Source organism: Sturnira hondurensis, unplaced genomic scaffold, assembly GCF_014824575.4.
Source record: "Sturnira hondurensis isolate 20B ecotype Veracruz unplaced genomic scaffold, ASM1482457v3 Scaffold0024400, whole genome shotgun sequence".
In the NCBI taxonomy this organism is placed as follows: domain Eukaryota; kingdom Metazoa; phylum Chordata; class Mammalia; order Chiroptera; family Phyllostomidae; genus Sturnira; species Sturnira hondurensis.
In genome coordinates this window covers 5013826-5041245 of record NW_028097031.1, presented here as the reverse complement: position 1 = coordinate 5041245, position 27420 = coordinate 5013826, and the positions used below count along the sequence as shown (strand labels likewise).

At 53.1% G+C, this 27420-nt stretch overlaps 2 protein-coding genes across 2 annotated transcripts in view; one reads left to right on the top strand and one right to left on the bottom strand.

Annotated features, from left to right (window-relative positions):
- MTREX (Mtr4 exosome RNA helicase) overlaps positions 1-23971 on the bottom strand; it is a 46088-nt gene extending 22117 nt beyond the window's left edge. Inside the window, exons 1-15 of the mRNA XM_037038545.1 lie at positions 23849-23971; positions 22873-23084; positions 19987-20124; positions 18099-18165; positions 15036-15098; positions 14136-14248; positions 10792-10966; positions 10553-10643; positions 9225-9349; positions 8165-8263; positions 7613-7715; positions 5063-5194; positions 3421-3500; positions 2222-2332; positions 1454-1555 (exon numbers count right to left, since the gene is read on the bottom strand). Of these exons, the coding sequence (XP_036894440.1) occupies positions 1454-1555; positions 2222-2332; positions 3421-3500; positions 5063-5194; positions 7613-7715; positions 8165-8263; positions 9225-9349; positions 10553-10643; positions 10792-10966; positions 14136-14248; positions 15036-15098; positions 18099-18165; positions 19987-20124; positions 22873-23000 (1527 nt within the window). The 5' untranslated portion in view covers positions 23001-23084; positions 23849-23971. The remainder of the gene's footprint in view (positions 1-1453; positions 1556-2221; positions 2333-3420; positions 3501-5062; positions 5195-7612; positions 7716-8164; positions 8264-9224; positions 9350-10552; positions 10644-10791; positions 10967-14135; positions 14249-15035; positions 15099-18098; positions 18166-19986; positions 20125-22872; positions 23085-23848) is intronic.
- The window catches only part of DHX29 (DExH-box helicase 29), a 36293-nt gene continuing 32213 nt past the window's right edge, over positions 23341-27420 (top strand). The window contains exon 1 of the mRNA XM_037038544.1: positions 23341-23651. Within this exon, the coding sequence (XP_036894439.1) occupies positions 23477-23651 (175 nt within the window). The 5' untranslated portion in view covers positions 23341-23476. The remainder of the gene's footprint in view (positions 23652-27420) is intronic.

The window sequence follows — 27420 nt, the reverse complement described above, 5'->3', positions numbered from 1 at the left end:
GAGAAGGCCCGTTGCTACCAGCATGAGACTCAGACCCAGCTTCCTGAGAGAAAGGAAGGCACCGGGAAAACAGTGGCAGCAGCAAACCCAACCCTAAGAAATACCGGGAAGGAGTATTTGCAAAAGGCAGTCCAGTAAAATCCCACGGGGCCAAAGGGCATCATTGTGACACCTTACGATTTTTAGATTTCACCGTCGGGATGGGACCCTCAAGGAACAGCTCCTTCTTACATTCCACTCCCCGCTGCACCCCGAGTCCCCACCACGGCTCCACAGGGCGCCACAGCACGTGAGGGTCACAAGACTTGTCTACTTACTTTCTTGTGGTAGTGATTCTGTTTGGAGGGTTAAGTAATTTTAAACTGACAGACTATGAAGAATTTTTAAATTTACGTTAATTTAAAATATAAAACAAAAGGAAGACTTTTAGCAGCTTCAAAATTAAAAATCATATTCCACGTGCATTTTTAAAAGTTCAATTAAAAAAAGCTACAAGTTACAGAAAATTTCCGAAGGCCATGGAAAAACTTCTAAAGAGAAATGGCCCCCCACAGATTTTAAAGGAAAGCAAATAAAACGCTTTGCCTTCACAACCAAGGGTGCTTTCCAGTGTCTAGATGGGTCACTAGTTCCTGCCAGAAACGTCTTCAAGTGCAGAGGATCACCGTTCCCAAGGATACGCACGGAGTCAACGAAGGAACGGCTGGCCGCTCTGACTCTCCTGTAACACCACCCGAGGACATGCGTGTGGGCTTGCACTGACGCTCGGCCTGGGGGTCTCCTCCCTCTGCTGGCCCAGCGAAGTGCCTGCTGCTGCTCAGGGTCCGGAGCGCCTTCTCCAGGGAGCCCTCCCTGACCCCTTATATGCACGGGACTTCTTTTCTCCTTCCCATACCTCCTTCAGACTCCACAACGTAACACTTCACTGCATGTCTGTCCACTTCCCCCTGATGGCTTTGCTGACTCAGTTACCTGCCTCTAAAGTCAAGAATTTACTTTTTACCCCAACTCACTGTTGCACCTGTGACCCCAACATTCTCTTCCCTCCTGCCCCTGGCAGCCCCACTGGCCGCACTGCCAACGCCAGGGCAACCAGTCCACCACACCTGCGGCCACCGCAGCAGAGGTGCATCACGCCCCATGACTGAGGACGTGCGTCACGTCCCACGACTGAAACCCTGCGTGTGTGAGAGCGTTCCAGCGCCCCGGATCACTGGAACACTGGAACGCTCACTCCTCCCTCATCGCCGCTTTCACCGGGAGTGTGTTTATGGCCACAGGATAAAGAAGTAACGGATCTGATGTTTAACTCCGATAAACGTGTGGTGTAGGCTCAGGTACAAGTTCATGAGTATTTGAGACTGAAAATCTCAAAGACTGCACGAGACAAAATCACCTTAGGTAAAACAATTAAAGACCAATGTTATTTCAGCATCCGAATTACTGTACTTACCCATCGAAAATCTTTCCCATCAAATTTTCGGGCATTTGTAAATAAAACTGTTCTGGCTGGCATGTTAATTCCCATTGCAAAAGTCTCCGTTGCAAATAAGGCCTAAATAAATGAATAATGATAAAACTAAACATGTGCTTTCAGCTGAAAAACCAACTTTGTAACAGATCATCACTTTTCACAGTTAGTTGTTACTCTATAAAAATAAGACAATAAGCTCCTCCCAGAAACATCTTGGGATCTCGCACATGAAGTCACTACATTGCACCTAATGTCCTCTGCATCCCAGGGGACCTCAGACTCGGGAAAGAGTCTCGCTCCAGCTCCGGGGCACCAGCTTGGGAAGCACAGGCTTGTCGAGGGCACGGCGGCAGCTGGAGACCCTGTCAGGGCCCCTGGGGGGGCACCGGAGTCAGCAGCCCTTCCAGTTCACGTCTAGGGCTTCACCAGGCACATACGTGTGTGGTTCAGGCGCACAAGGCTGTGTGCACGAGCTCAGCCACCACGGTTCTGGGACGGGACCTAGACCCCACCAGAGGGAGGGGGTGACTGCAAGCGCGCTGGCTGCACGGGGGCTCGTGGCAATTTCTGGGACGCGTGGGCAGCGGCGGTCTCTGGTTTCCTCACTGCGCGCACTGCTGTCCTACTTGACTCTTACAGCCGCACGTGTCACTTACACGTGTAGGAAAAGACTCTCTGAAACACCGTTTCAGAGACGCAGTTCATGCGGTGGGACTCTAGGGCACAAGAGTGAAAGTAAAGCCGTACCTTTATCAGCCCTTCAGAAAACAGGATTTCTATGGTCTCTTTCAGAATCGGGAGCAAGCCGCCGTGATGGATGCCGATCCCCCGCTTCAGAAGAGGAAGCACGTGCTCCACCTGCAGCGGGAACAGGGCTCCGTCACCACGTGAGGGCACGGGACCGAGAGAGATGGCCGCGCGGCCTCCTTGGAGCGGACGCGGAAGCCGGCGCCGGGGCCCCCAGATCGAACCACATGCAGGGCGACCGCGCCCTCTCGTCCTCCGCGAAGCCCGCCCGTGAAGAGGCCTGCGAGGCGAGCTCTAAACCAGCCCCAGACACCCGCTGCCTCAGGGAAACGCTCCGCGTCACTCTGCCCCTGCAACAAGTCGGAAGGTACCCAGGCACGTGGTACCCGCAGCCGCTCCACCGGAGCCCTGGCCAACTCAGACCGAAAAGAAGTTGGTAACCACAGACGTCGAGCTAAACATCAGACTCCACAGACTCCACCTAAACATCAACCAGCTACCGAAGAGCTCCTTCTCATCCGTGGTCTCCCGGCAGCCAGGCCCAGCCCTGGGCGTGGCTGCGACAGCGGGGCACCCGGGGACGAGGCTCAGCTGCGAGGAGACCTGCAAACCAACTCGGCGAGGAAAGGCCATTCTCAACACCAACACGTGACGGCGGTCCTGCCACAAACCCCGCCTAAGTCACAGCGGTCCTCTGCAAGGAGACCGAGTGCGCCCGCCCGGGGGGTCACAGGACAGACCCCAAGCCAGGCTGCACCGGAGCCGCAGTTCCTCAGACCCGCAAGCGCACCAGGCCCCCCGGGCAGATGCTCAAAGGCTCTCCTGACCAGTACACACCCCAGACCCACGAGGTCAGACACCCAGACACCACGGAAGCAGAGTGGGCGTGGAGCTCCTGACTACACGCGACTTCCACTGGGCCGAGCGGCTGCTCTGTCCGGAAGCCTCGAGAACTCGGGGACCCACTACTGGCCCCGTCAGCACAGAGGCCAGAGCACGACTGCCCCCAGGGGAGCACCCCATCGGGCCGCTCGCCGGTCAGGAGCTCAGAGACACGAGTGAGGGCGGCGTCCCGGTGCGCGGTGTGGCGTGTCTGCTGCCGCGGGCAAGCAGTGCGAGGCAGTCCGGCCGCCCGGAGGTGCGCGGTGACGGTGCTGTCTGCTCCCAGCCACCCCTTCCCTGCCGACCCCGACACAAACCTGGGGGAGCTTCTTATCTTCATCCGACAAGCAATCAATTGCATTACTGAACACCTCCTCCACCATCTTCTTCTCTTCATCTGAGAGAGAGAACCCACAGGTCCATCAATGTCTGTGCGACCCAGGGGCCCCACTCCCAACATGCAAAGGGCCAGGGTCTGTGATGAGTCACAGCGAAGAGCTGACATTTGAGACGGTCAGGAGGGAAAGCAGGGTGAAATGACCGGATGACGGTCTAATGAAGCTCACGACCTTCCAAAACCCATCCAGCAGACTGAACCCATTCCAGCCCAACCCTGTACAGCCAGGGGCTGACTGCGCCGAGCGCTCCGACCGCAGCACTCAATCTAACCACCCCGGGGCCTGGGGCTACGCCGCCCTGCTCCCGCTCCTGGGGGACTTGAGGCTGGGCAAACGCCGGGCACGGCTGTCAGTGCCAGGGCACAACTCAGAGCCTGTGGGCTCAGCCCGCACGCCGCCCTCCTGGACGGTGTCTGGGAGGGAACAGGAAGTCACAACTACGCATTAACTCATCAGTGCAGACCACTGCACCACGCAATAGGTTCAACACTGGGAGGTGTAAGAACACACTTCTAAGCAGAGCCATTTGCTCATTCAAAAAACTACAGGACGTTCTCGACTCGAGAGGTTCTGTTTGTGACTTTAAGTGAAATAATGCATAATGAGACCAATTTTACCACAGGCTAAATGATATAAACAGACTTAAGTTTCCACAGCATCTCGTCAGTGTTGTAACAAAATGACATTAAAGAAAACATGGTTCGCCCTGGCTGGTGTAGCTCAGTGGATTGAGCTCGGGCTTGTGAACCAAAGGATTGCGGTTCGATTCCCAGTCAGGGCACATGCCTGGGTTGCAGGCCAGTTTCCAGCAGGGGACTCAAAAGAGGCAACCATGCATTGACATTTCTCTCCTTCTCTCCTTCCCTTCCTCTCTAAAGATAAATAAATAAAAATCTTTTTTAAAATCTTAAAAAAAAAAAAAGAAAACGTTGTTTGAGGACCTGCTATGTTACTGGCTTTAAGAGGTTATCTGTCATTTGTCACTTTTACCCACGGGTAAGTAGCTATCAGCTTTAATGGACCGGTTTAGTTCCGTAATGTATAAACAAACAATGTAGCTGATACGTAACTTCCCACGATAAGCATCCACCACCCCCGTGCAGGACCACTCATGCACAAGGTGGAGCTGAGGGCTGGTGGGGCTGGCGTGCTGTCCACTGGGCCAGGCTGTGCTACGGCCTCACCGTGTGAGCTGCACTTAAAGCTATATGAGAGTAACTTATTCATCTGTTAGGAGTTCTCTTCCTTTATTCAAAAACCTGGTCCGGTGCAGGGCAGTCCTGCCTGGTGTGGGTTCCTAGTGCACGAAGCCCAGCGCTCTCAGGGTGGAAGGAGCCCGACGGCAGAAGGGAGCAGGGCCCTCCCAGCTGCCAGGAGGAGAAGGCGGAAGGAAGGGGAGAATGGCAAGTGAAGGCTCCCAGGGCTTTTACAAACGGGAGGAGCACCCCCTGCTGCAGCTGCAGGGAGAACCGCACACCCAGCGACCCGCAGCGCGTGGCTCTCCGGGACCAGACCACACGCACTGACACGGAACACTCAACTACACAGAAACCCGCGGCACCTGTGTTGAAGTCCAGTTTGGTCATCTGAAGAGCGTAGGCTTCACAGTCCTTCTTACTAAAGCTGAAAATGATCACGGGTTGGAAATTTCTCTCCATGATCATCTTCACAATCTTGAACACATTTGACGGTCCTGCAGAAAGAGTATACAAACCCAAACCCAAAATTAATTCAACGTGGATCGCAGACCTGGCTATGAAAGCTAAGCCTATGAAGCGCTCTGAAAACCAACAGGAGCACCGTAGGTCTGGAGAGGGCCCAGTGCCCCTCAGCAGACGAGTGGGCAGAAACGCCGGGGTGCACCCCCACGGGGAGCACTGCATGGCCCTAACAAAGGAGGAAATCTCAGCCTTTCCTGACAGCAAGGATGGGCCTGGAGAGCACTACGCTGAGTGGGATAAGCCAGTCAGAGAAAGACAAACACCGTGTGATGTCACTTCTGTGTGCAACCTAATGACCCAAGTACACTGACAAACAAAACAGAAACAGGTGTGGACACAGGGAACAGACCGACAGCTGTCAGAGTGGAGCGGGGTGGGGGACAGGATGAAAGGGGTCAGCACAGAACCCGTATGCATGACCCATGGACACGGACAACAGTGTGGGGCTGGCCAGAGGGAAGGGGGTCGGGGGCTGGGTGCAGGAGAGCAAAGGAAGGGAAAACAAAGAGAACAGCAAAAACAAAACACACAGCAGTAAATCTTCACCACGTGGAGTCACCCGAGGCAGTCTTGGATACAACTCCAAAAGCATGAGCAACAAAAACCACCACAGAGAAACTGATTCCACCAACTGTGAAAATTCCTGTGCTTCAACAGATGCAGACAACAACAGGAAGAGAGGACCCTCACTCGCAGAGAGGGGGCAAATATCTGCAAATCACACATCGGATACAAGGGTCTAGGGTCCAGAATGGACAAGGAATTCTTACAACTCAACAACAAAAATGTAATTTTCCACGCGCTTCCATTCACACCTCCCTGTCACCCCAACACCTTCCACACCCCGAAGCAAAGCTTCCCCGAGTAAAAGTGAATCGGTAGTTAATGATTACAACAGGTCATGAAAACAGCTCAAAAGCGAGGTGGGCGAAAGGTAATGAAGGTGAGAAAGAGATTTTAAAATTGGGAAAAGCGGCGCCCTGGCTGGTGTAGCTCAGTGGATTGAGTGCGGGCCTGCGAACCAAAGGATTGCGATTCGATTCCCAGTCAGGGCACATGCCTGGGTTGCAGGCCAGTTCCCAGCTGGGGACTCACGAGAGGTAACCATACGTTGATATTTCTCTCCTTCTCTCCTTCCCTTCCCCTCTAAAGATAAATAAAATAAAATAAAATAAAATTGGGAAAAGCGAAACATAAGGTACGTGAAACAAGTCCAGAATCCCTCTCCTCCAGGTGTTTTTAAAATGGGTAAAGAATTTGAACAGATACTTCTGCAAGAGATATGCAAATGGACCCTGGCCGGGTGGCACAGTGGGCTGCAGCATCACCCCGTTTACCAGAAGCTGTGGGTTTGATTCCTGGTCAGGGCACAGGCCTGGGCCATGGGCTCAGTCCCCCCTCGGCACACATGTGGAAGGCAACCAATCGATGTTTCCCTCTCTGGTCCCTCCCTCCCTCCCTCCCTCTCTCTCCCTAAAGTCAATGAAAAATGTCCTCGGGTCGGGGGAGGGAGACACACGAACGGCCGAGTGGAGACGCACTCACACCCCCGGCTGCAATGGAGTGCACTCAGGGCCGTGCTAAGACTCTGAGGCTCACCGCTGGATGACCACAAGCCAGTGGCTGGAGCCCCGACGAGGGTGAAGAAACACCTTCCTTATTTTCAACGAGACACCTGTTTATTCATCCTCACCAAGGACGCGCTTATTTATTTGAGAGAGTGGGATTAAGAGAGTGGGAAGGGAAAGAAACATGGATGTGAGAGAAACACACCGCCTGTCCCTCCTACACACCCCAACGGGACCGAACCCGCAACCAAGGCATGTGCCCTGACCAGGAACTGAACCCACAACCTACCTGCTCCACCTCACTGAGCCACACCAGCCAAGGCAGAGTTCCCTCGAGGGGAATGTGAGTGGTGTGGCCGCTCCGGAAAACTACCTGGCAGCTCCTCCCAGTTACACACAGACTCACCACATGGCTGAGGGACTCCATCCTTAGGCACACACTCACGAGAAACAAGAACACGCTCACACAAAAATGCTGAGCACTGATGTTTACAGCAGCGTTCCTGGTATCGAAAACGCAGAAACCACCTGGACGTCCACCCACTTACAAACGGACCAACAAAAAGGGTACACACTTCCAATGGCATGTTATTTGAACATGAAAAGAAATGAAGGATTGACACGCTACAACATGGATGAACCATGAAAACACTCGAGGTGAAAGGGGCCAAGTGCAAACAACCACACACACACACACACACAGTGTGACTCCAGTGACTCCTTTTACATAAAATGTCCAGGAAAAAAAGCAGTCACCAAAAGGCGAGGGTGGGGAAGACACAATTTGCAGGTAAAACTCTCCAAAACAAAGTTCCAAGTTACCTTTTGTGCCTCCTCTCCGGCCCTTCTGATCGCCTTTCGCCAGGTCCCCCGCGTCCCGGAGCACCTGCATGGCAGTGCTGAAGTTGTCCTCCCGGAAGTCCCCCTGGAATGAGACGTTTTCCACGCACTTCCACTCACACCTCCCTGTCACCCCAACACCTTCCACACCCCGAAGCAAAGCTTCCCCGAGTAAAAGTGACTCGGTAGTTAACGATTACAACAGGTCATGAAAACAGCTCAAAAGCGAGGTGGGCGAAAGGTAATGAAGGTGAGAAAGAGGTTTTAAAATTGGGAAAAGCGAAACATAAGGTATGTGAAACAAGTCCAGAATCCCTCTTCTCCAGGTGCTTTTAAAATACTGGAAAGGGGGAAATCTGATTCACGCATGAGACAAATCTTCAGAACGCGTGCACACACGCAGCACACACAGCCCGCAGCACCACCGCTGGGCTGGGAAGCCACTTTCGGGCGAGGGGAGGAGGACACAGATCCCTGCGACCCTTCCCCGGGGGTGCTGCCCGCCCCCCCAAGCACCACACCGCGGCCCCTTACATTCTCGTCGACCACCAGGTGCAGGCCATCCCCACCGGCTGGGAAGATGTAATGTTGCAGCGGCGTGGGCCGGAAGTCCGTGTAAATCACGTGGCAAGGCTGCCGGGAGGGAGGCACCGTCAGCCACTCAGGACTTCACCTCCTCAGTGACAGCCCCGTGTGTCTGACCTACCTCAGAGAACTCGGTGGGAAAGAAACTTTCAAATTCAGCATTTCAAAAAGGAAAAAAAACCTCATAAAAAATCACTTCAAAACCAGGGAGGAGAAAAACGTGAGAAAATTAGGTTTAAAATTATGCAGCCATCTGTTCAATGTTTTACCAACGCCTTCATCAGGGCCAAGGGCCCAACTGCAGCTGCCACAACAGCGCTGGACCCGCGCCCCAGACCCAGGCCGCGGTGAGCAAAGACGCCTGGTGACCCGGGACACTCCCTGAGGCCGGGGGACCTGCAGGAGCACCGTGAGCAACACCAGGCCACGCTCGGGAGCCCAGCAGACAGGGAGCAGGAGTCTGTGCGTGCAGACTCCGTGAGGACAGATGTCTGTGAGGGCACCGGGAAGGGGCAGGCAGACAAAACCACGGGGAGCTCCTTCCATGGAGCACACACCTGTCACGAGGGCCCATGCCACTGCTAAAGATGGACCAAAAAAGCACAAGGGGAAAGGGGAAAGGCCTGACTGTGCGCACAGGAGAAAACCTCCTGCTCAGCACAGCCTGCCTTCTCCCGGAACCACGGGCTGAGCAGCGGTTGCTTATGTTCTCCCGGCCTGCACGGCGACAGGCAGGACTGCCCAACCTGGCAGGTCACCAGGGTCAGCTGGGGGGCTTTAGAAGCCAGGGCCTCAGGGCCCGACTCCCAGCCATCCGGTCCACTGGACTTGGGATGGGACTCGGTGTTTCCCACTTGTGAAAAGCTCTGTCGGGCCACTTTGATAAGCTCGCTCCATTTGAAAAGCAGTTTCTTTACTTAGGCAGCATTGGGAACAAAGTACAGCACAGAGTAAGGCCAGCTCATAACACTTCAAATACTGCGGACGCTGAGAAAGGGCACGAAAATACCTGTTTATGTAAATGGCAAATCCACTCAGCAAACTGCCGGGCATTTGGAATGGTGGCCGACAGGAAGACATAGTGGACATTATCGGGAAGCAAGATGATAGTTTCTTCCCAGACCACACCGCGCTCTGAAAGAAGCAAACAGACCTGGGCCTTCAGGGTCTCTCTGCTCACAAGTGATCTCCAAGTGCCTTCTGTCAAGCTCAACAGTGAGCAACGCGGAGACCACCTCGCACGGGCCATTTTGGCCACAGACCCTGAGGACCTCTCTCATCCGGGCCAGGACCTGCCCTGCAGCGCGTCTGCAGACCGACCCGCCGCGTGCCCACGCACGCGCGCGCACACACACACACACAGGCTCTGTGTGCAGAGCCCTCTCTGAAGGGCCTGCAGAGAAGCGCACAGCAAAGGAACGGGCGCCCCCATGTGGCCCTGAGAAGCACGGCTCCAAGGCCGGAGGCACCTTTCATCCCAATGACTGCACCTCCGGAGATAAAAGGAAGACACGATGGCAGCAAAAACTGAAGTCAGTTTTTATCAAAACGGGAAAAGCCAGAAAAACCAGTTTGAGTCCACACAGGGTTCAAGTCCACAGAGGATTCGCGATTTTAAAGTTTCGTAAAGGGTGAAATGTTCAAAGGGCACGTGACTACTCGCTTGCACTTTCTCAATGCAGCCAGTGCTACAGTTCACACAGTAAGTCTCAGGTGTGTGCGCACCAAACGCGAACCTTCCAAACGTGTGTGACCATCAGCCTTCCGGGCTCCGTCTAGAACTCCAGTGCCGCTCTCCAACGGGGCGGTGCGACGGTACACGTATAGAAGGACCTAGTTTTTTCTTTTTGACCATTTTTATTTCACAATCCCCCTTTACCATAAACATGCATTCCTTAGTTTAAAAAAACTAAAAGAACAATAATAAACACAAATTTCTGGCTAGAGTTCTAGAAATCCTTTAACATTAGTTAGAGGGCTCTCTATTTACACGAAACTAGTTATAATTCCATTTGTTTTATTTGAATTTGTACTTTCTTACCTAGAAAAAGTCACTACTTAAAAAGCTATAGCTGAATGAAATCCTACTAGAAATATTGTATCATGTTGCCCAAAATTTAGTTCACTAGAACTCTAACCACATGAAATACCAAAGCAAATTTTGTTAGAACACCAGGCAGAGGAAGCACACGGGGCAAGGATGTGGGACAGGATGGGGGGCTTCCACAGTCTCTCCCCCGAATCTGCACGTGCTCACCAACCCAGAAGCTTCCCCAGGGAAACCCCCAGCACCCGCCCTCAGGAAAATCCACGGCACGGCAACGCAGCAGAGCGTACCTGAATCTCTCATGTAATGGATTTCGTCAAATATGACCCAAGCGACTTCTCGCATAACTTCAGAGCCTCTGTACAGCATACTTCTCAAAATCTAAAGAAACAAACAGAATGTCGACATGCGTATTTCACCTACGAGGGCAAGTGAGAGAACATCAGAGGTTGCAGAGGTCCGGTGAGAGAACACCGGACGCTTCGGTTAAACTGAGCGGGACGAGCGGGCTGAGGCGCCACAGAATCACCTCTGTGGTCATGACGAGACAGGACGCCGTAGGGTTAATAGTGACGTCTCCCGTCATCAGGCCCACGTCCTGGAACTCCTCATACATTTCCCGGTACTTCTGGTTACTCAGAGCCTTGATGGGGCTGGTGAATATCACCCGCTGTTTTTCCCTTAAGGCCAATGCAATGGCATACCTAAAAATGCAAAGGAAAAGAGTATTTACAAAGCCTTTTCTTTACAGCATACCACTTAAAAATGCTATTAACCTGCAAACTACGTCTCAGTTTTCCTTAATTGCTTACCCTAACGGACTTTGCCAACACCAGTACCCTCCTCGGCCTGCCGCCAGCGACTGGCACCGGGACGCTGCGGCGAGCCCGAGTGCAGTGGTCTGAGCACACGGGGCACCTCCGCCTCGGGCCTGGCGCCCACACAGCTCAGTCCTGGGCGCCCGTGGGCGGACGCGGCTGCCCTGCTTCTCGTGGGCAGGGTGTCCGGACACTCGGAGCCCTGGCCTGCCTGTTCCCACGTACACCGAGGAATGACTAGCAGAAAACAGGGGAAGGAAGTTTCTCCTTTTGTTCGAGCACCAACAAGTAAGCTGGTCCATGTGCGTTCTCTCCCCGCACGTGGGAGTACGGACGGAGGCAGTCCCCGACGGGAAGGTACGGCGGGCCCCGACGACGTCCACGCTCTGCCCCAGCCCCCAGGAGAGCGCCACAGAGTCTGGTTTCCACACCCGGCCAAACGTCGGCCTCCAACTACAGACCGCGGGGCTGGGGCTCGGCCGGCGCTGTGGCAGAGCCTGGACACAGAACTTGTCCTCATCTCAACTCCCCCAGCAGTGAAACGACTGAGATAGTGAAAACTGTCCGAACAACATGAGTCACAAGAAAAAAGAACAGAGAGATACGACGACGTATTTTCTGAAACACCCACTTCCCCAAAAAAGGACACAAAGAGAAACAGGAAAGCGTCGCATACACACAGGCAAAGGAGTGGCGGTTTCTGAGCCGGCCTGGCTGCCGGACTCAGCAGACGGAGACCTCAGAGCAACTATTAGAAAACCCAAATACAAAAAAACCATGTTCTAAGGACTAAAGGAAACAATGATCCAACCAATAAGACGGTATCAACAGAGAAACTGAAACATTGTGTTACATCGCCACCAAGTGCATTTCCGCAGATGAGAAGTGCAACTGGGTGTCTGCCCAACAGAAAGAGAAACATGCTCACACCCGGACTCACACGTGAATGTTTACATGAGCATCGTTAGCAGTGCAACACACACCAACGTCTCTCCAGCTGCGTGAACAAACTGCCACGGGCCCACGGGAGGCAGTGCTGCGTGTCAATGAAAAGAAACCCTCAGTGTGGGACACAATGGACCCCAAACACACGGGCCGGGTGGGAAGACAGGCAGACACAGAAGAGTCCGTGTTACATGATCCTGCTCACAGGGAGTTTCTAGAAACAGCAAAACTACAGGCGGAACACTGACTGGCATTTGCCTGGGGTTGGAAGGTGGGAAGGAGGAGGTCTGAGGGCGCATGAGCGCGCGCGCGCACACACACACACACACACACACACAAGTCTACAACTGCGCGGATCCATGATGACTCACTGAACTACGCACTCACAGTGGGGGCGTTAACGGCATACCAACTGCACGGTGGTAAAGCTGTTTCTAAGAGCTTTACGTGGAATAAAAGAAAGCAGTGCCAGGAAAACGACCTAATGACTTAGGCGACCTGCTACCGCGTCCATTCCAGTCCCAGACTCGTAGGTAACATGGTGTGCCTGCTACAGTTACCAGCTGAAGGTGGAGTTTACCTGGAGCCCTCGAATCCTAGGGGAAACCCTTACCTGAAACCCACAAACTATCCCTCGAAGTTATAAAACCGGGTGTGCAGACACCAAACGCACTCCATCAGACTGCGTTTTCTCGAGGTGAACTCATTAAGAAAACACTAACCACGTTATAGTCTGTGACTCAGTGGCACTTAGCACAGTCACTACCTTGCGTGACCACCCCCTGCACCTGACCTGGAAACGTTTCTATCACCCCCGAGCCCCAGCACCCTCTAGGCAGTCGCTCCTTGCTCCCCCTCTCAGCACCCCTTGGGACCCCCCCAACTGGCTCCTGCGCGCAGGGATCAGCCTACGCAGGCTGCTCCACCCGACATGGGGCCGGCCGGGCCGCAGCCTCCACTCGGCGTGATGGGCCTGAGGCTCGTCCTCTGGGCAGCACGTGCCAGCACTTCACGGACTCCACGGCTGAGTGCTGTTTCCCTGTAAGGACACGCCACGTCCTGATACCCGCTCACTGACTGACGGGCCTTTGGGCTGTGTCTACCCCCTCACACCCGTGAACAGCTGCTACGGACGCGCACGTCCAGCACCGTTGGAACAGCTGCTCTCCACTCTCGGGGGGACGTACCGGAGGACCTGTTCTGCTGAGTTCTAGGCAACAACACGTCTACCTTGCTGAACAACTACAGGACTTTCACAGCAGCCCTCACCGGCGTTTCCAAAGGGCCTTTGCCTCTGGTGAATTGCGTGTATTTCTCTCCATGGTTCCCCATCCCTGAGTCTGACAGCACATTTCAGGACATGTGACCGTGTCCTCCACCAAAAACCTCTCTCCTCATGCAGGAAAAATGAGAGCGAGGCTACAGGGGCACCCAGCACGGCGAAGCTCCCGACCCGGGAGCAGCCGGACCTCTCCTCTACACCTGCCCTGGCCGGCTACAGACACGGGCGGTCTCGTGCCCCCCGGTTCTGTCCAGTGGGAAGGGCTGGCTTCTTTCTGCTCCACCCCTTCCCAGAAGGCACTGGAGTCAGGCTAGTTTCCACCCTAGGCACAGACATAGAAGAGGTTTGCCCAAGATCAGGTATTTTATCAAAGTGACAAATTTTTACTGACAAATCATAGAAACGTGAACTCCAAGTAGATCAAAGACCTAATACAAAAACTAAAACTATGATACTCTTAGAAGAAACTATGCAGCCTGACTTCAGACGTAAGACACACAGACTGAAAGTGAGGGATGGGAAAGGCCATTCCATGCAAATGGAAACCGGACGGACGGGCGGACGGACGGAAGGAAGGAAGGAGGGGGAAAGGAAAAGAAGGAAAGGAAAGGAAAGGAAAGGAAAGGAAGCAAGCTGGGCAGCAATACTTAAATCAGACAAAACAGTCTTAAAGACAAAGGCTGAAATAAAAAACGGAGAAAAGCACTACTTAGGATAAAGGGGTTGATCCACAAAAATGCGTACGTACCCGACACAAAAGCACCTACGTATATAAGGCAAGTATTAACAGACCTAAAATTTCACTTAAAAAAAAAAAGAGCTACTCACTCGGCACATACAGTTTTCCCCGCTGATGTGTGTGCAGACACTAACACAGACTGGTTATTATCGACACACTGAATGGCTTCTCTTTGAAAAGCATCAAGAATGAAGGGGTATTCCTACAAAAATACACAGAGGTTAATTTCCACGTGAAAACTCTAGCTACATGCAAACACGCTTAAAATCCAGAGATGTTACTACCAGAAGTACTCTGGGAGAGTAAGAAAATCCTTAGCACAGAATTACTTCTGAGGCATTATCTTTCAACTACATATTATGCTTATATACACATTACATTAATTGTAACAATCGCTAACTCAAAAACACGCCGTGCAGCACCTTCCCAGACATTATTATTAACCTTCACCACCCCTGAGCCAGGCACTGGTCTCCCTCTCAGACGGAGACCCGAGGCGCCGGAGCACGAGGCCTCCCGGAGCTCGAAGCGCAGGGTGGGGGGACGCCAGCACGTGCTCAGAACTGCGGGCTCCCGCCTGCCCCGCCCCCGGGGACCAGGGAAGACAGGCCCTGAGGGGGACCAGGGCTTCAGACCCTTCCTCACACAAGCGCCGGAGCTTAGGGTTCGCTGGAAGCTTATTCAACTTCTGAAACTATACACAAAACTTACTGCACACATGCATGTTTTCCTAGAGAAAGATCGATAATTTTCATTAGATTCTTTAAAAAGGCTAAGAATCACTGATTTTTAAAAACCCATCACACGATGCCTGCCTTTCAGCATGTTTGTTTACTGACTCAGGTCTCCTATTTCATTTTAGGTAGCTGCTTCTTGGCGTATCTACACTGGGAAGCATAAACATCCCTTGGGAAGAATTTATCTCTAAGATTTTTTTTAGGAAAAAAGGTTCACAAAACTGCAATAATTTTATTGCCCGAAGCACAGACCTTTGCAGCTTTTCCAACTCGAGGTTTAAGGGGTAAATAATCTTCATCTGCAGGAAGGGCGACCTATTATAAAAGAAAAAAAACAACTTAACCACTTAAGAACCGACTCATTCAGCATTCACTCCCTGGTCACCGACAGGGTGAAAAATAAGTGACGCACTAGTGTCTGACACTCGCAGTGTAGAAACGAAGCAACGACCTCGAAGAACAAGCCAAAACGCCAAAGCTACAGCACGGACACCTCTGCTAGGCCGAATCTGGGCGCGGCGCCACGGAGAGCTGCCAGCGTGCCTCCCCGAAGAGACTGTGTTTCCGCAGGTCTGGCGTCTTTCTTAGCATCTCCACATTGTCCACGTCTACCGTACTGCCTGACATTAACAGACGGTCAAGAAATGCTGAATGGACATGTCCTTACATGAAAGAAAACTGGGTGGAATGCAATGATACTCCCTAATTCTTGGAACAAGAAATTAATTTCCCCCCAGGAGATTAAGATATGGAGAGCAGTTCACAATTCTTTCTAAATTCCCAAAACTTAAACCGCATAGTGGATTACTAATATATAAATAATCCACTGGGGGGTGGGGGGGCACAGGAAGGAACACGAAGAAGTCACACACGATTTCTTCCAAGACCAAAGCTCCCACGAACAAGCAGAAATGCAGGCAGCCCGCTAGCAGCCCGGCTACAGCCCAGGCGCCGTGGGCAGGGTTTCTGAGCGGGGCGCCCAGCTCTCAACTGCAGCCAGAGCAGCGAACCTCACACCCTGTGCACCCCAAGGAGCGGCACCGCTGCGACATGCCTGTCAGACGAAAGGAGGGGCTCCAAAGCGAGTCGACCGCCCAGAGACGGCGGCTGGGACCTGGGCGCTTCCCGAGCACGTGCCAGGGGGAGTGAGCGTGAGAGCTGTGTGTGTCGGAGAAAGCCCACTGCTCAGGGGCAGGCGCCAGTCCTGCCCTGGAGACGGCGTGTCCCCACTGTCAGGGGGTCCCAGCGGGCCACGGGGGAGAAGGCCATTTATCCGAGAGGTAAGCAGACGGCCCTCTTCCGTGCACCTCCGCCTGCTGCCGACGACACCGAATTTCTGGTGTGCACACCCGAAGCCCAGACCCCCTGTCATGGCATGGCTCCACCAGGGCCTGACCAACCTGTGTGGCCCTGCAGGGGGAGCTGGTCACCTCCCTCACATCTCTCCTGATGCCTTCTGTGATGTCAACAGAGAAATGAGCACAAAGCAAGCAGGACATCTCCGAGACGTGACCACAGCAAGGAGACACTGTGTCTTCACGTGAACGAGAACTGAAGATTCCTGTTTTATTCTGAAAACAGCCTAAGTGACACTGACACATAAACAGGCAGAAGAAAAGAGGCCTGCAGTGACCAAGATGTGAAAAAACAGAAAACCAGCCGAGCGATCCAGAGTCAGACAGAATTCGCAACGAGTTCCCGGTGCGAAATGGAGGGAAGTGTCACCCCAGGAGAGCACTCATCCATTGGAGACCAGCGAAGGGCGGGGCGGGCGTCCGACAGGGACCCCCAGCAGAGCGCTCCACGGCACTCTGCAAGGGGTGGGGACGGTTCTCTGCTTTTCTCAAGGAACACAAACAATGTGCAGGAGAAAAACAGGTATTTTAGAAAACAAGGTGCTAAATCTTTACTGAAAGCCATTTTTGCTCATTTGGAACTACTCTGCTCATTCAACAGACTTTTAGTAAGATTCCCAGCTCTTGTTGCGGAGGGACTGTCTGCATGGGGTGACCAGCCCCACCGGCTCCGTCGGCCAAAACAGAGACGCTTCGCCGCTGTCCCACCACCCACAGCCCCCGCGATGGTTTGTGTGGGATGCCAGAACAGGCCTCTGCCCGGCCCCTGACCAAGCAAGCGAGGTGTTTTCCCCTCCTCTGGGGTGACCCAGGGTCTAGCACCCGTGCACGCAGCCCTGCCCCATCCTGGATAACCTGCCACACCGCACTGAGGACACCTATGACTTCTCGCTGCGCCCAAGACGCGCCTGGACTCGAATTCCCTTCCTGATGGACCGCCAGAGCCGCCCTCTCAGCCCAGAGAAATCCCATGTAACACCTAGAGTAACAACTTAAAAGGCTGTACTGTAAAGACAGAAGGCCTCTAGTATAAAGAAACAGTGTTACACTTCCCTCGTACCCTTGTGTTTACAAACTCTTGCTCTGAACTCCTGCTCTGCGCGAAGTGCCCCGCCGGACGTCCCTAGGTAACCTTCCCAGCCACCTGGCGACACACACCGTTCCAAATTGGTGAATTAAGAAACCACAACAAAGGTGAATGAAGTTATCTAAGACTGTACTGGGTCAGCCAAAAAGTCCACCTGGTTTTTTTCCATGAAGTAAAAGATTTTCCATTCTCACCAACAACTCCCTTGACTTGGATATGTTTTGAGCATGTCAGCTGTCTCCCCTATCGGCTTCCAAAGGGTAGAGGCCGCGGTGCTGCCAAGCATTTCGCACGAGACAGCCCCATGGCGAGGCATTATCTGGCCAGAATGTTACCAAGAATCGGTCACAATACCTTCTTCACACACTGCACAAATCTTTCTTTGCATTTCAGTTCCATTTTTACCTTCCTTGAAATAATAAAGCACTATACACCGAAAATATCGCTAATTTCCTCTCATCTGCAACACTGAAATGGCTACACTAAAATCTGCTAATGTTGGTTTTTTAACGCTCGCTGACATGACTGCTGTCACCAGACCATCTAATGAAATGGTCTCAGACGAAGTCAAAGACGACTAAGTGTCACCAGAGCCATCCTGCAGCCAAAGCTGAACCAGCTCTTCGGCCCGCCCAGCGGTTAGGAAAACCCAGGCTCCGAGCTCAGGTCTGGGCATGCAGCCCCAGCCTGTGCACAAGGACCCCCCTCCCCCCCCACCCCTCCACCCCCGGCCCGCACGGCACACCGCGCAGACGCTCCTTCCTGCTCCCACAGCCCGCAGAGCCGGTCTGCAGCAGATCATCCCGCGAGGCCGTCCAAGGCCAAGCCCGGCCTTCAGAGCCCACGGACTGCACGCGCACCATCTGTGCTCACCTCGTGGGTACAGCCTTCGACAGTTTCAACTGACTGTACTTTCACTCTGGGCATCAAGTCTGCCAGGCTTTAAAAAAGGGAAAGTCACGTTAACACAGGTGGTTGTCTGCAGCTCGCTCAGCAAGCGCCCCACCCGCCCTGTTCAGGAAGCTGACAGTACTGGTGAGCACTGCCCGGTCACCAGTGCTCAATGGCAAAGAGCCTGGCTGTTCGGAACATTCAAAAGTCGTCACATATTTCAAATATATGCCAAGAATTCAAAATAACCCGTTAGGATCTTTTAGTAGAAATACAGAACAGTCTTCTAGTGGATTACTCCAAGAATTACGTTTTAATTCCAGTAACTATTCTGAATAAAACAGACCTCTCCAAAGCACTGCTACGAGTTCAAGCGTGAAGCTGGTGACATAAAAATACTCCATAGTAGAAAGCGCAGAACAATGAGTCTAACGCAGGTGCTGCCATCGTTCCTCGAAGTGGTCCCTATTCTCATCACAGCCTAAGCTCTGTGTAACCTGTAGATTCTACACAGACTCTGAAAAAACATGACTGCAGGTAAATTAAAGAAAAACAGATGTACTTCTGTGGCAGATTNTGCCAGGCTTTAAAAAAGGGAAAGTCACGTTAGAACAGGTGGTTGTCTGCAGCTCGCTCAGCAAGCGCCCCACCCGCCCTGTTCAGGAAGCTGACAGTACTGGTGAGCACTGCCCGGTCACCAGTGCTCAACGGCAAAGAGCCTGGCTGTTCGGAACATTCAAAAGTCGTCACATATTTCAAATATATGCCAAGAATTCAAAATAACCCGTTAGGATCTTTCAGTAGAAATACAGAACAGTCTTCTAGTGGATTACTCCAAGAATTACGTTTTAATTCCAGTAACTATTCTGAATAAAACAGACCTCTCCAAAGCACTGCTACGAGTTCAAGCGTGAAGCTGGTGACATAAGAATACTCCATAGTAGAAAGCGCAGAACAATGAGTCTAACGCAGGTGCTGCCATCGTTCCTCGAAGTGGTCCCTATTCTCATCACAGCCTAAGCTCTGTGTAACCTGTAGATTCTACACAGACTCTGAAAAAACATGACTGCAGGTAAATTAAAGAAAGATGTACTTCTGTGGCAGATTCATTATTCTCTTATTGATTGCACTTTTGCTTTTTACTCCAAATCAATAATCACGCTGTGGATAAAACCCAAGGGTTACTACAATCGGTAACAATGATTTTTAAATTGCCAGTATTACTTTCCAGCCCATTCTACTGGCTTCGGCAAATGGCAAAGCTTCAATATTTCACTGACACAGCTATGACCAGTAGCTGCTTTTGCTCACTGCACTAAAGGGCGACCGGTCTACAAAAACCGTGGCCAGGAAGCGCCCGTATGGCAGTGCCAGGCCAGAACGCAGCACACGCAAAGGGGTAAGCCAAGCGTGAAGGTCATCACAAGGACACGGGTGAAGTGCCCAAGGAACGGGCGTCGGCTTCGAGCAATCGCAGCCATGGGCCCCCACGGGTCTCCCTCTGAGAGCCCTGCTCCCCAGTGCTCCTGCGGCAGTGCAGGCCTCCCACTGGTCCTCTTCTGGTCCACCCTCCTGGGACACTGATGAATAAAGGAAGTTGTGTCGTTTCTTCTTTCACAGAAACTGAACTTCAACGTTCTCTGCCACAGTGGGATTCTAAGTGTTGAAACATCCTTTCTATAGTCTTCCATTTCCCCAAACTTACATAACCTTCTCTATTTAAATGCTTGTGTATCTATCTGTACAAAGAATATCTCCATTTCTCTAACTCTGTGTGTACTTTCATAAAGTAACATAGAAACAATTTTCAAAGCTTCATGCAACTAGCCAATCTATGAGTAACTAACATTTATAACGATGAAAATACTACCTTAGGTCTTCGGTTATTGACTCTTCTAGCCTGGGCTTCTTTCCAAAAATGGGTTCATCCGTGCTCTCGAAATCCATGTCTCTTTTGGTTTTGCCAACATTAGTGGACTCGGACTGTAAGTTACCATCAGGAGGTTTCCTGAGAAGCAGACAGCGTAGAATGAATTCTGGAGCATCAGCTCTCCCCTCAAGAGGGACTCTGTGAAACGCTACCCCACACATAACACACACCATTAACAGAAGAATTCACGTAAACATTGGGTTGCCCAAAAAGAGCATTTGGTTTTCCAATACAATGTAGCGCTGAGTTGTGCTTAGTTGCCCTTACTTCATTTGAAACAATTCTGTAACATTGTGACAGCTGTCATATCAGCAGCATTAAAAAAAAACCCTCATCAGAATTGGTGAATGTTTGTGCAGTCACTTTAATATTGCAGATGGAAGAAGGCATGAACATTTTGACATATTATGCTTTATTTCAAGAAAGATAAGAATGCAATTGAAACACAAAAAGAGATGGGTGCAGTGTAGGAAGGTGCTGTGACTGACTGAATGCGGTTTGTGAAGTTCCTTGGTACTGCTGACATTTTGGCCAAATGATTCCTTTCTGAGGGGCTGTCTCATGCACTGGAAGGTGTTTAGCAGCGCCCCTGGCCTCTACCCACTGGAAGCCAATAGTGGGAGAGAGCCAACATATTCAAAATATCCAGATCAATAAAGTTATTGGTGAAAATCAAAATGTATTTTTTATTTTAGAAAAAACTAAACAGACTTTTTGGCCAAACCCCAATAAAAATAGCAGCAGCAATATTGAGATTAAGATACTGAGTACAGCCCTAGCTGGCGTAGCTCAGTGGATTGAGCGCAGGCCTGCGAACCAGAGGATCGCGGTTTGATTCCCAGTCAGGGCACATGCCTGGGTTGCAGGCCGGTTCCTTGCAGGCTAACTACCAGCAGGGGTCACACAAAAGGCAACCATACATTGATGTTTCTCTCCCTCTCTCCTTCCCCTCTAAAGATAAATAAATAAATAAAATCTTAAAAAAAAAAAAGATACTGAGTACAGTTCGTGCTTAGTTCTGTACTTAGGATATGTCACACTAAGAAAGAATATACAGCCCTGGCTGGTATAGCTCAGTGGATTGAGCATGGGCCTGCGAACCACACGATCGCGGTTCAATTCCCAGTCAGGGCACATGCCTGGGTTGCAGGCCGGTTCCCATCGGGGGACTCACAAGAGGCAACCATACACTGATATTTCTCTCCTTCCCTTCCCCTCTAAAATAAAAAATAAATCTTAAAAAAAGAATGAATATACGCCATAGTTTTTTTAAATGTTTACACTACTAACTTGATACCTGTTATGTTAATTTGTTTCCATTTATTTCCCATTTTTAAGGATTGCTAACATACTCATCTAAAAAAAATTATGTTGTCCTGGCAAGTGTGGCTCAGTTGGTTGGAGCATCATCCTGTAAACTGAAAACTGAAAGGTCCTGGGTTCAATCCTCGTCAGAGAGTGAGTGAGAAGCAACTGAATGTTTGTCTCACACATCAGTGTTTCTCTCCCCCTCTCTCTCCCTTACCGTCTCTCTAAAAGAAATAAGCATGTCTTAGTGTGAGAACCAGGAAAAAATTCTGTAAAACATTTTACGTTGACAAACTCAGAAGTTCCTAACAGTATATTCTTGCTTTCGTCCTCGCCTCTCTGCTGTTTCTTCTCTCTCCTCGAGTGTTCGGTTTGCCATTCTCGTTTGTCTCAAACACACTCAAATCTGGCTTTTCCGTTTAAATTTTACCTTTGTGATCGATTCCTAAAACTAGAATCCCTCAGTCAAAGGGTGTATAATTCTGCTAGGTGTTGCCGCATCCCTCTGCACAGATGTGTACCATCTTGCGTTTCCAACAGTCTGGTCAGCAGAAGGACTGCCCCCCCCCCCCAGATGTCCACATCCCAATCCCAGTACTATGGTCAGAACTGACACAGGACTATTATCAAACCTACAGACTCATTCAGACACTGCCAATTGCTTTCATGCCCTTTATAAGGATTCGGTACAGGATCCCACAATTTGGTTGTCATGTCTAGAAATAACATTTACAAAGCACCTCAAAAAATGAAAGTCTTATTCAAAGCACAGGTTTGTTTTCTACGGTGCTTTACTTCTAGCTTTTCTACACAGCTCAGGAGACTCAAGTAGGCACGTTCCACGTAAAAAAACACACCAAGCTGTAGAAGTAACTGGAGACCCAGAAGTATAACATACAGTGTTCTATTTTCACGTGTCAGCCTTCCCTTGTTCTGTAAACAATTCTGCACACTTTCCGTTAGATAGCTGCATCAATAATAAACCCAGTGCGGGACAGCGTTTGATAATTTACACGACTAGGCACTTTACACGTGCTGTGACTCACTCATCACAACCGCCCCGGTGGTTGGCACTATCATCTCCTTCTTTTGAGCTTGGAAACGGTGGATTTCTCTCCCTTCCCCGTTGCTTCTTTCCCTTTCCCCTCCAAGCCAACTCACGTCGGTTCTTCTAAGCTCCTTAACCCTGCACTCAACTGGTCTCTCGTTCGGTGTAGCAGAGACTACCCGCCAGACGCTGCTTTGGAGCTTCACTGCCTGGCTCCTGGCCTCACCTGCTCGCAGGCGCCCCCCCGCCCTCACCGGCGCAGACGCGGGGAGGCGGCCACGCGGGTTCCAGCGCGCGGCCTGGGCCCACAGCGCCTGCGCACATCGGGGACGCCAGATCCGGCTCCCTCACCCATGGCCGCCCCCGACACCGACTCCAGGGACACCCGGTTTCCTCGGGCGCTTTAAAAGGCTCGTACTTTCTCCCGTCAGCGCTAAAATTCAAAGAGGCCGCCGGCCCAACTCCCTTACCCGGCCTTTTCCGCAGGCCCCGGGGGCCCCTTCCATTTCCCCTTGTCCTTGTTCTTCTTGGCTCCCGGCGCAGCAGCGGAGTCGTCCTCGAACACGCTGAAAAGCTCATCCCCAAAGGCGTCCGCCATCTCCCGAAGCCGCGAGCGCGAGTCCCTCCGGCCCGCGACGCCCGGCGCCCGCAAGGACCGTGACGCCAGCAGGCGCAACGGTGGCTGGAGAGAGACAAAAGTAGTCGACTCGCACGGCCTCCGGGAAGCTTCCCGGACTCCTCTCCTCGTCCGATCTTGCCTTCCCCTCCGAGCCTAGCGACCTCTCTCCCCTCTCCGAGCTCCTCGATCTCTCCTTCCTTTCCGCCGCTGCGTGGGCCGGCGGCTCGGGGATCCCGCAGGAGCACGGCGAGCCCGGCGCGCCGGCGGCGGGGAGGAGGCGGGGCCGTGGTGCTCCGGCCAATCGGCGGCGGCGACCGCCCGGGCCCGAGAGGCCCGGATGGAGGACGCGGGCGGGCGGGCGGGCGCCGCGGGGCCCGGGGAACGTGAAGCGCGCTCCGAGGCTGTTCCGGGGCCGGGCCTGCGCCGGCGCCGTCTTCCGCCGGGCTGCGTGCGCCATGGGCGGCAAGAACAAGAAGCACCGGGCGCCGGGCGCCGCGGCGGTGCGCGCCGCCGTGTCCGCCTCCAGAGCCAAGGCCGCCGAGGCCGGATCCGCCCCCGAGGTGCAGACCAAGAAACCCGTGGCCAGGCCGCCCGCCGCCGCCGGCCCCCGGGAGCCCCGCGTCAAGCCAGGTACGAGCGGCCGGCGGGCCGGGCGTCGGTCCCGAGGGAGGGGGCGCCCGCCCCGGCCGGGCTGCCTGGTCCGACCCGCGGAGGTGCCGGGCCTCCGGAGCCTCCGCGCTGTCCCGTCTACTCCCGCTCTTCCTCTCCCCAGAACAGAGCCGCCATTCCTCCAGACTGGCCCCTGGAGCCGGCTCCTTCCCTGGTACCTGCTGCGGCGCCGCCACGTGTCCTGAAAGTCGGTTCTTAGTGGGAATCGGGCGCTGACGCGCCACCTGCGGGCCGACACCCCGGGACGCCGCCCGTGGTCTCCAGCGCAGCCACACGCGCTCGTGCCAGTCGGGGTGATAGCTGCCGGGCAGTGACGACTGCCGAGCGCGACAGGTCCCTGGGGGGGGGCGGGTTTTCCAAGACGAGCGGTCACTCGCCGTGGGCTCAGCTTGTCTGCGCGTGGTCGTTACTGGCGTCCACGCGCGTCTGCCAAGCACCTGCCGCGCGCGCGCGTCGGGCCTCTCGCCCACCCCACCCCACTCCGGACGCCGGTCTGCCGGGTAGACCGCAGGCTGCGAGATCCACACGGGGCGCGAAGAAAAGCCCAGGCACGGAGTGTAACTGGCGCCCCAACTTGACGGCGAGGGGCACCGGCCCTGGCTGGTCTGTTTGGAAGGGACAGCGCTAGGCCTTGCACTTTTCATTTGCACTCTGCACACCCAGTCTAGGCGCTCGTGAATTCCGGGAGCACCGGCCAAGCCCTCTTCTCTTTTCCCTGCTCCGGCCCTTCCTGCGCCGGGCCATCAGATGGGGCGGAAGGGACCCTGCATTACCCAGTCTCTTGCACAGCCTCTGCGCGGGTACTGTGGTGTCATCGCCTGTCAGTGGCAGCCAGGACCTTCCTTCCAGCAGGTCTCCTGCTCCCCACATTTGGCCGCACAAACCTGGTGTAGTGTCGCTGCTCTCGATGCAGCTGTGGTGCGTCCTTGCTATTTTCTCTCAGTGGAATGTCATCTGTCCCTGACACCGTGGACCGAAATCCTGGGACACCCACCCCCGGTGTCAACTGCTTGTTTCATTCCCCCTGCGTCCACGGCTCATGCACCGTGTTGTCTGAATGTTCTTTCTGGTAATTAGATCTTGCCTATGGTACATGAGGAAATGCACGTTTTACCTGCCCTATAAAATTGTAGGAGGTCAGAGCTGTTTCACGGAATGTGGTAACATCCCCCAGTGTCCACTCCAGTGCGCTGCATGTACCATTCAAAAAAGCTGTTGGAGAAGTGGCAAGGAGCGACTTAGAGAAATTGTTAAGGCCAAGAAATTGAGACAGAAAATTGGAGGGTTCTACTAAATTTGAGGGCATTTTTAATAACTCTAAATTAATAGTATGTAGAGTAACATGTTGCTACACAGAGTGCCACATGTTTTTTGTTTGTTGTTTTTTTGCTTTGTGTTTCTTTTTGTCTGGAGATTTTTTAAATGACATAATAAGACTACTTTTGGGGAGAGAGTGAGGAATGTAATCATGGGCCCCCACTTCTACTCTGTCTTTCACACAGTTTGGGCGGGGGGGAGGGTCGTGGGTAGCTTGCTCTCTCAGAACTGCCCGTCCTCAGCGGTGGCTCCTGGCACAATTCCAGGTGGTCTGCCGCTCGGTTTTCATTTTTTCTCGTTGTATTGGTTCATGAAATAATTTCTGAAGAGGTGCTATGTACCAGGCGAGAGGTTAAGCATAGGGACAGCACATGCACAAAACAAACTGAGACCCCTGCCTTCACAATCTTACCCCCAGCAGGGGGTGGGGTGCTTGCACCACTAGGCTCGTGTTTGTGACAATCCTTAAATCCAATCGAGACCAACAGTCTGAGGAGGGGGATGAGATTGGGGGGCTGATAGCATGAGTGCACTCTAAAAGCCATCACGAATATGTAAAGGGCCCCCCAAATAAAACAGTAAGTACTGCGACAGTCAGAAACCAGGGATTGGTCAGGAAAAACTGGGTGGCAGGGTCTCTTGGTGTAGGACAGGGATGGCTTCCCTGAGGAATCTTTTAAGTGGAGGTGATTGGAAGCAACCAGCTTTGGGAAGGTGCGTGTTTGAGGCCTGGGGAACGAGGGCAAAGGCCCGGTGCCTGGCTAGTTGCAGGAAAACCAGAAGAGAGTCAACGGGCGGAGCCTCAGAGGGGCTGGGCTTGGGTATCAAATGGGGGAGGGAGGCCACAGCTGGTGCACCTGGTTAAGGGGATCCTCAGGTGGTCTGGCAGGATGGGCATCCCCCAGACCCTGACCGCCCCCTCCTGCACCCACGTTTACTCCCTGAGTTCCCTGCACCCCCCTCCCTAGCCTCCATGGGTGCTTAGCTGCTTGACCACTCCTCAGGACTTCGACCAGAGTCCTGTCCCAGGACAGGCACTGGGTCCCTGCGCAGATGGGTGCTGTTGGCCAGAAGGGAGCCCATGGGCCCCAGGGCACCGGTCATCAGCACCGGCGACCTGTGTCGCAGTGACAGTGGCCATGACGGTCCCTGGGGCACATGCAGCACGGCATGGAAGCAATGCCTCCTGAGAGACACTGGTGCTGGCAGTGCCCTTGTGTTGGCTGAGTCATCTTGAGGACGCCGTTGAGTTTTTCTGTGCTTCAGCTTCAATAATATGAGAGCCGACTGCGTGCTGCGTTGTTCCATGAACTTTCACTTACAAATTTGAAGTCCACAGTACTTTTTGCCTCGGAGATGCTGCATCCCAGCATCTTTGCTTCCAGTCGTATTTTCGGTAACTCCTCCATCTGAACCAGTAAACCAGGGCCTCAGGAGAAGGGTCTCTCAGCAGCAAGGAGAGGCCCTGTCAGAAATCTTAGGGACCCGACTTGGCAACAGAAGGGGAGCCCTCTTCCTGCCGTGGCCTGTTGACTTTGACTTGTACTTGGAAATGGGGTTACTGGTTTGAAAGTTTGAGTATCTGTCATCGCCTGGTCCCTTCGCTGTTTCCTAGGCCACAGGGTAGGAGCCAGGGTGGGAGGCTATTGGGTGGACAGCTGACAGTGGACAGGAGAGGGGACCAGGGAACATCCAGGTAGAAAGTTAGCACGTTCCTGGCAGCTGAGTGTGCCCAGCCCATCCAGTGGCCTTGCCAGCCTCTCAAGGCAGCACTGGCCATCCTCGTGGAAAGGACCCAAACCTTTTGCTTTGCCAGTGGTGCTGTGTAGTGCAGCAGCAGGTGTAAAGACGCTCTAGAAGGGTTTCCGTCGAGAGTTACTAAAATTCGCATTTCAGACTCTGGACCTTTCCCTCACGCGGGTTAAAAACTACAGGAACGTGTTTCAGGAGGAATTTGAAGATGAAAGGGCCTGCCTGGTGTGCCTGGTTTAGTGGGCAATAGCTTGTCATTGCCCAGCCCCTCAGAGAGTTGACTGAAGTGAGCACACTTCAGCGACTGGGACTGACACCCAGTGAGTGCACAGCAGTGTCTGTCACCCAGTGAGTGCGCAGCAGCATGTGTGCGCACCCCCACCCCCAGGTGGACACATGCAGGGCGTGTGCAGAAGGAGGCAGACAAGCCACATCTGCGGCCACTGTGAGGCTGGAGAGGCAAGGGTTCTTGCCGGGACCCTTTGGAGGGCACGTGGGCCCCCTGACCTCCTGAGTCTGGACTTCTAGCCTCCAGAAGTGAGAGACAGTGTGTTCAGCCACCGAGTTAGTGGAGTTAGTGGAGTTAGTGGAGGTCCACTGCAGCAGCCCTAAGGGCCTAGCAGCGCGACCTTGGACTTAATAGGAGACGACGGAGGAGCTC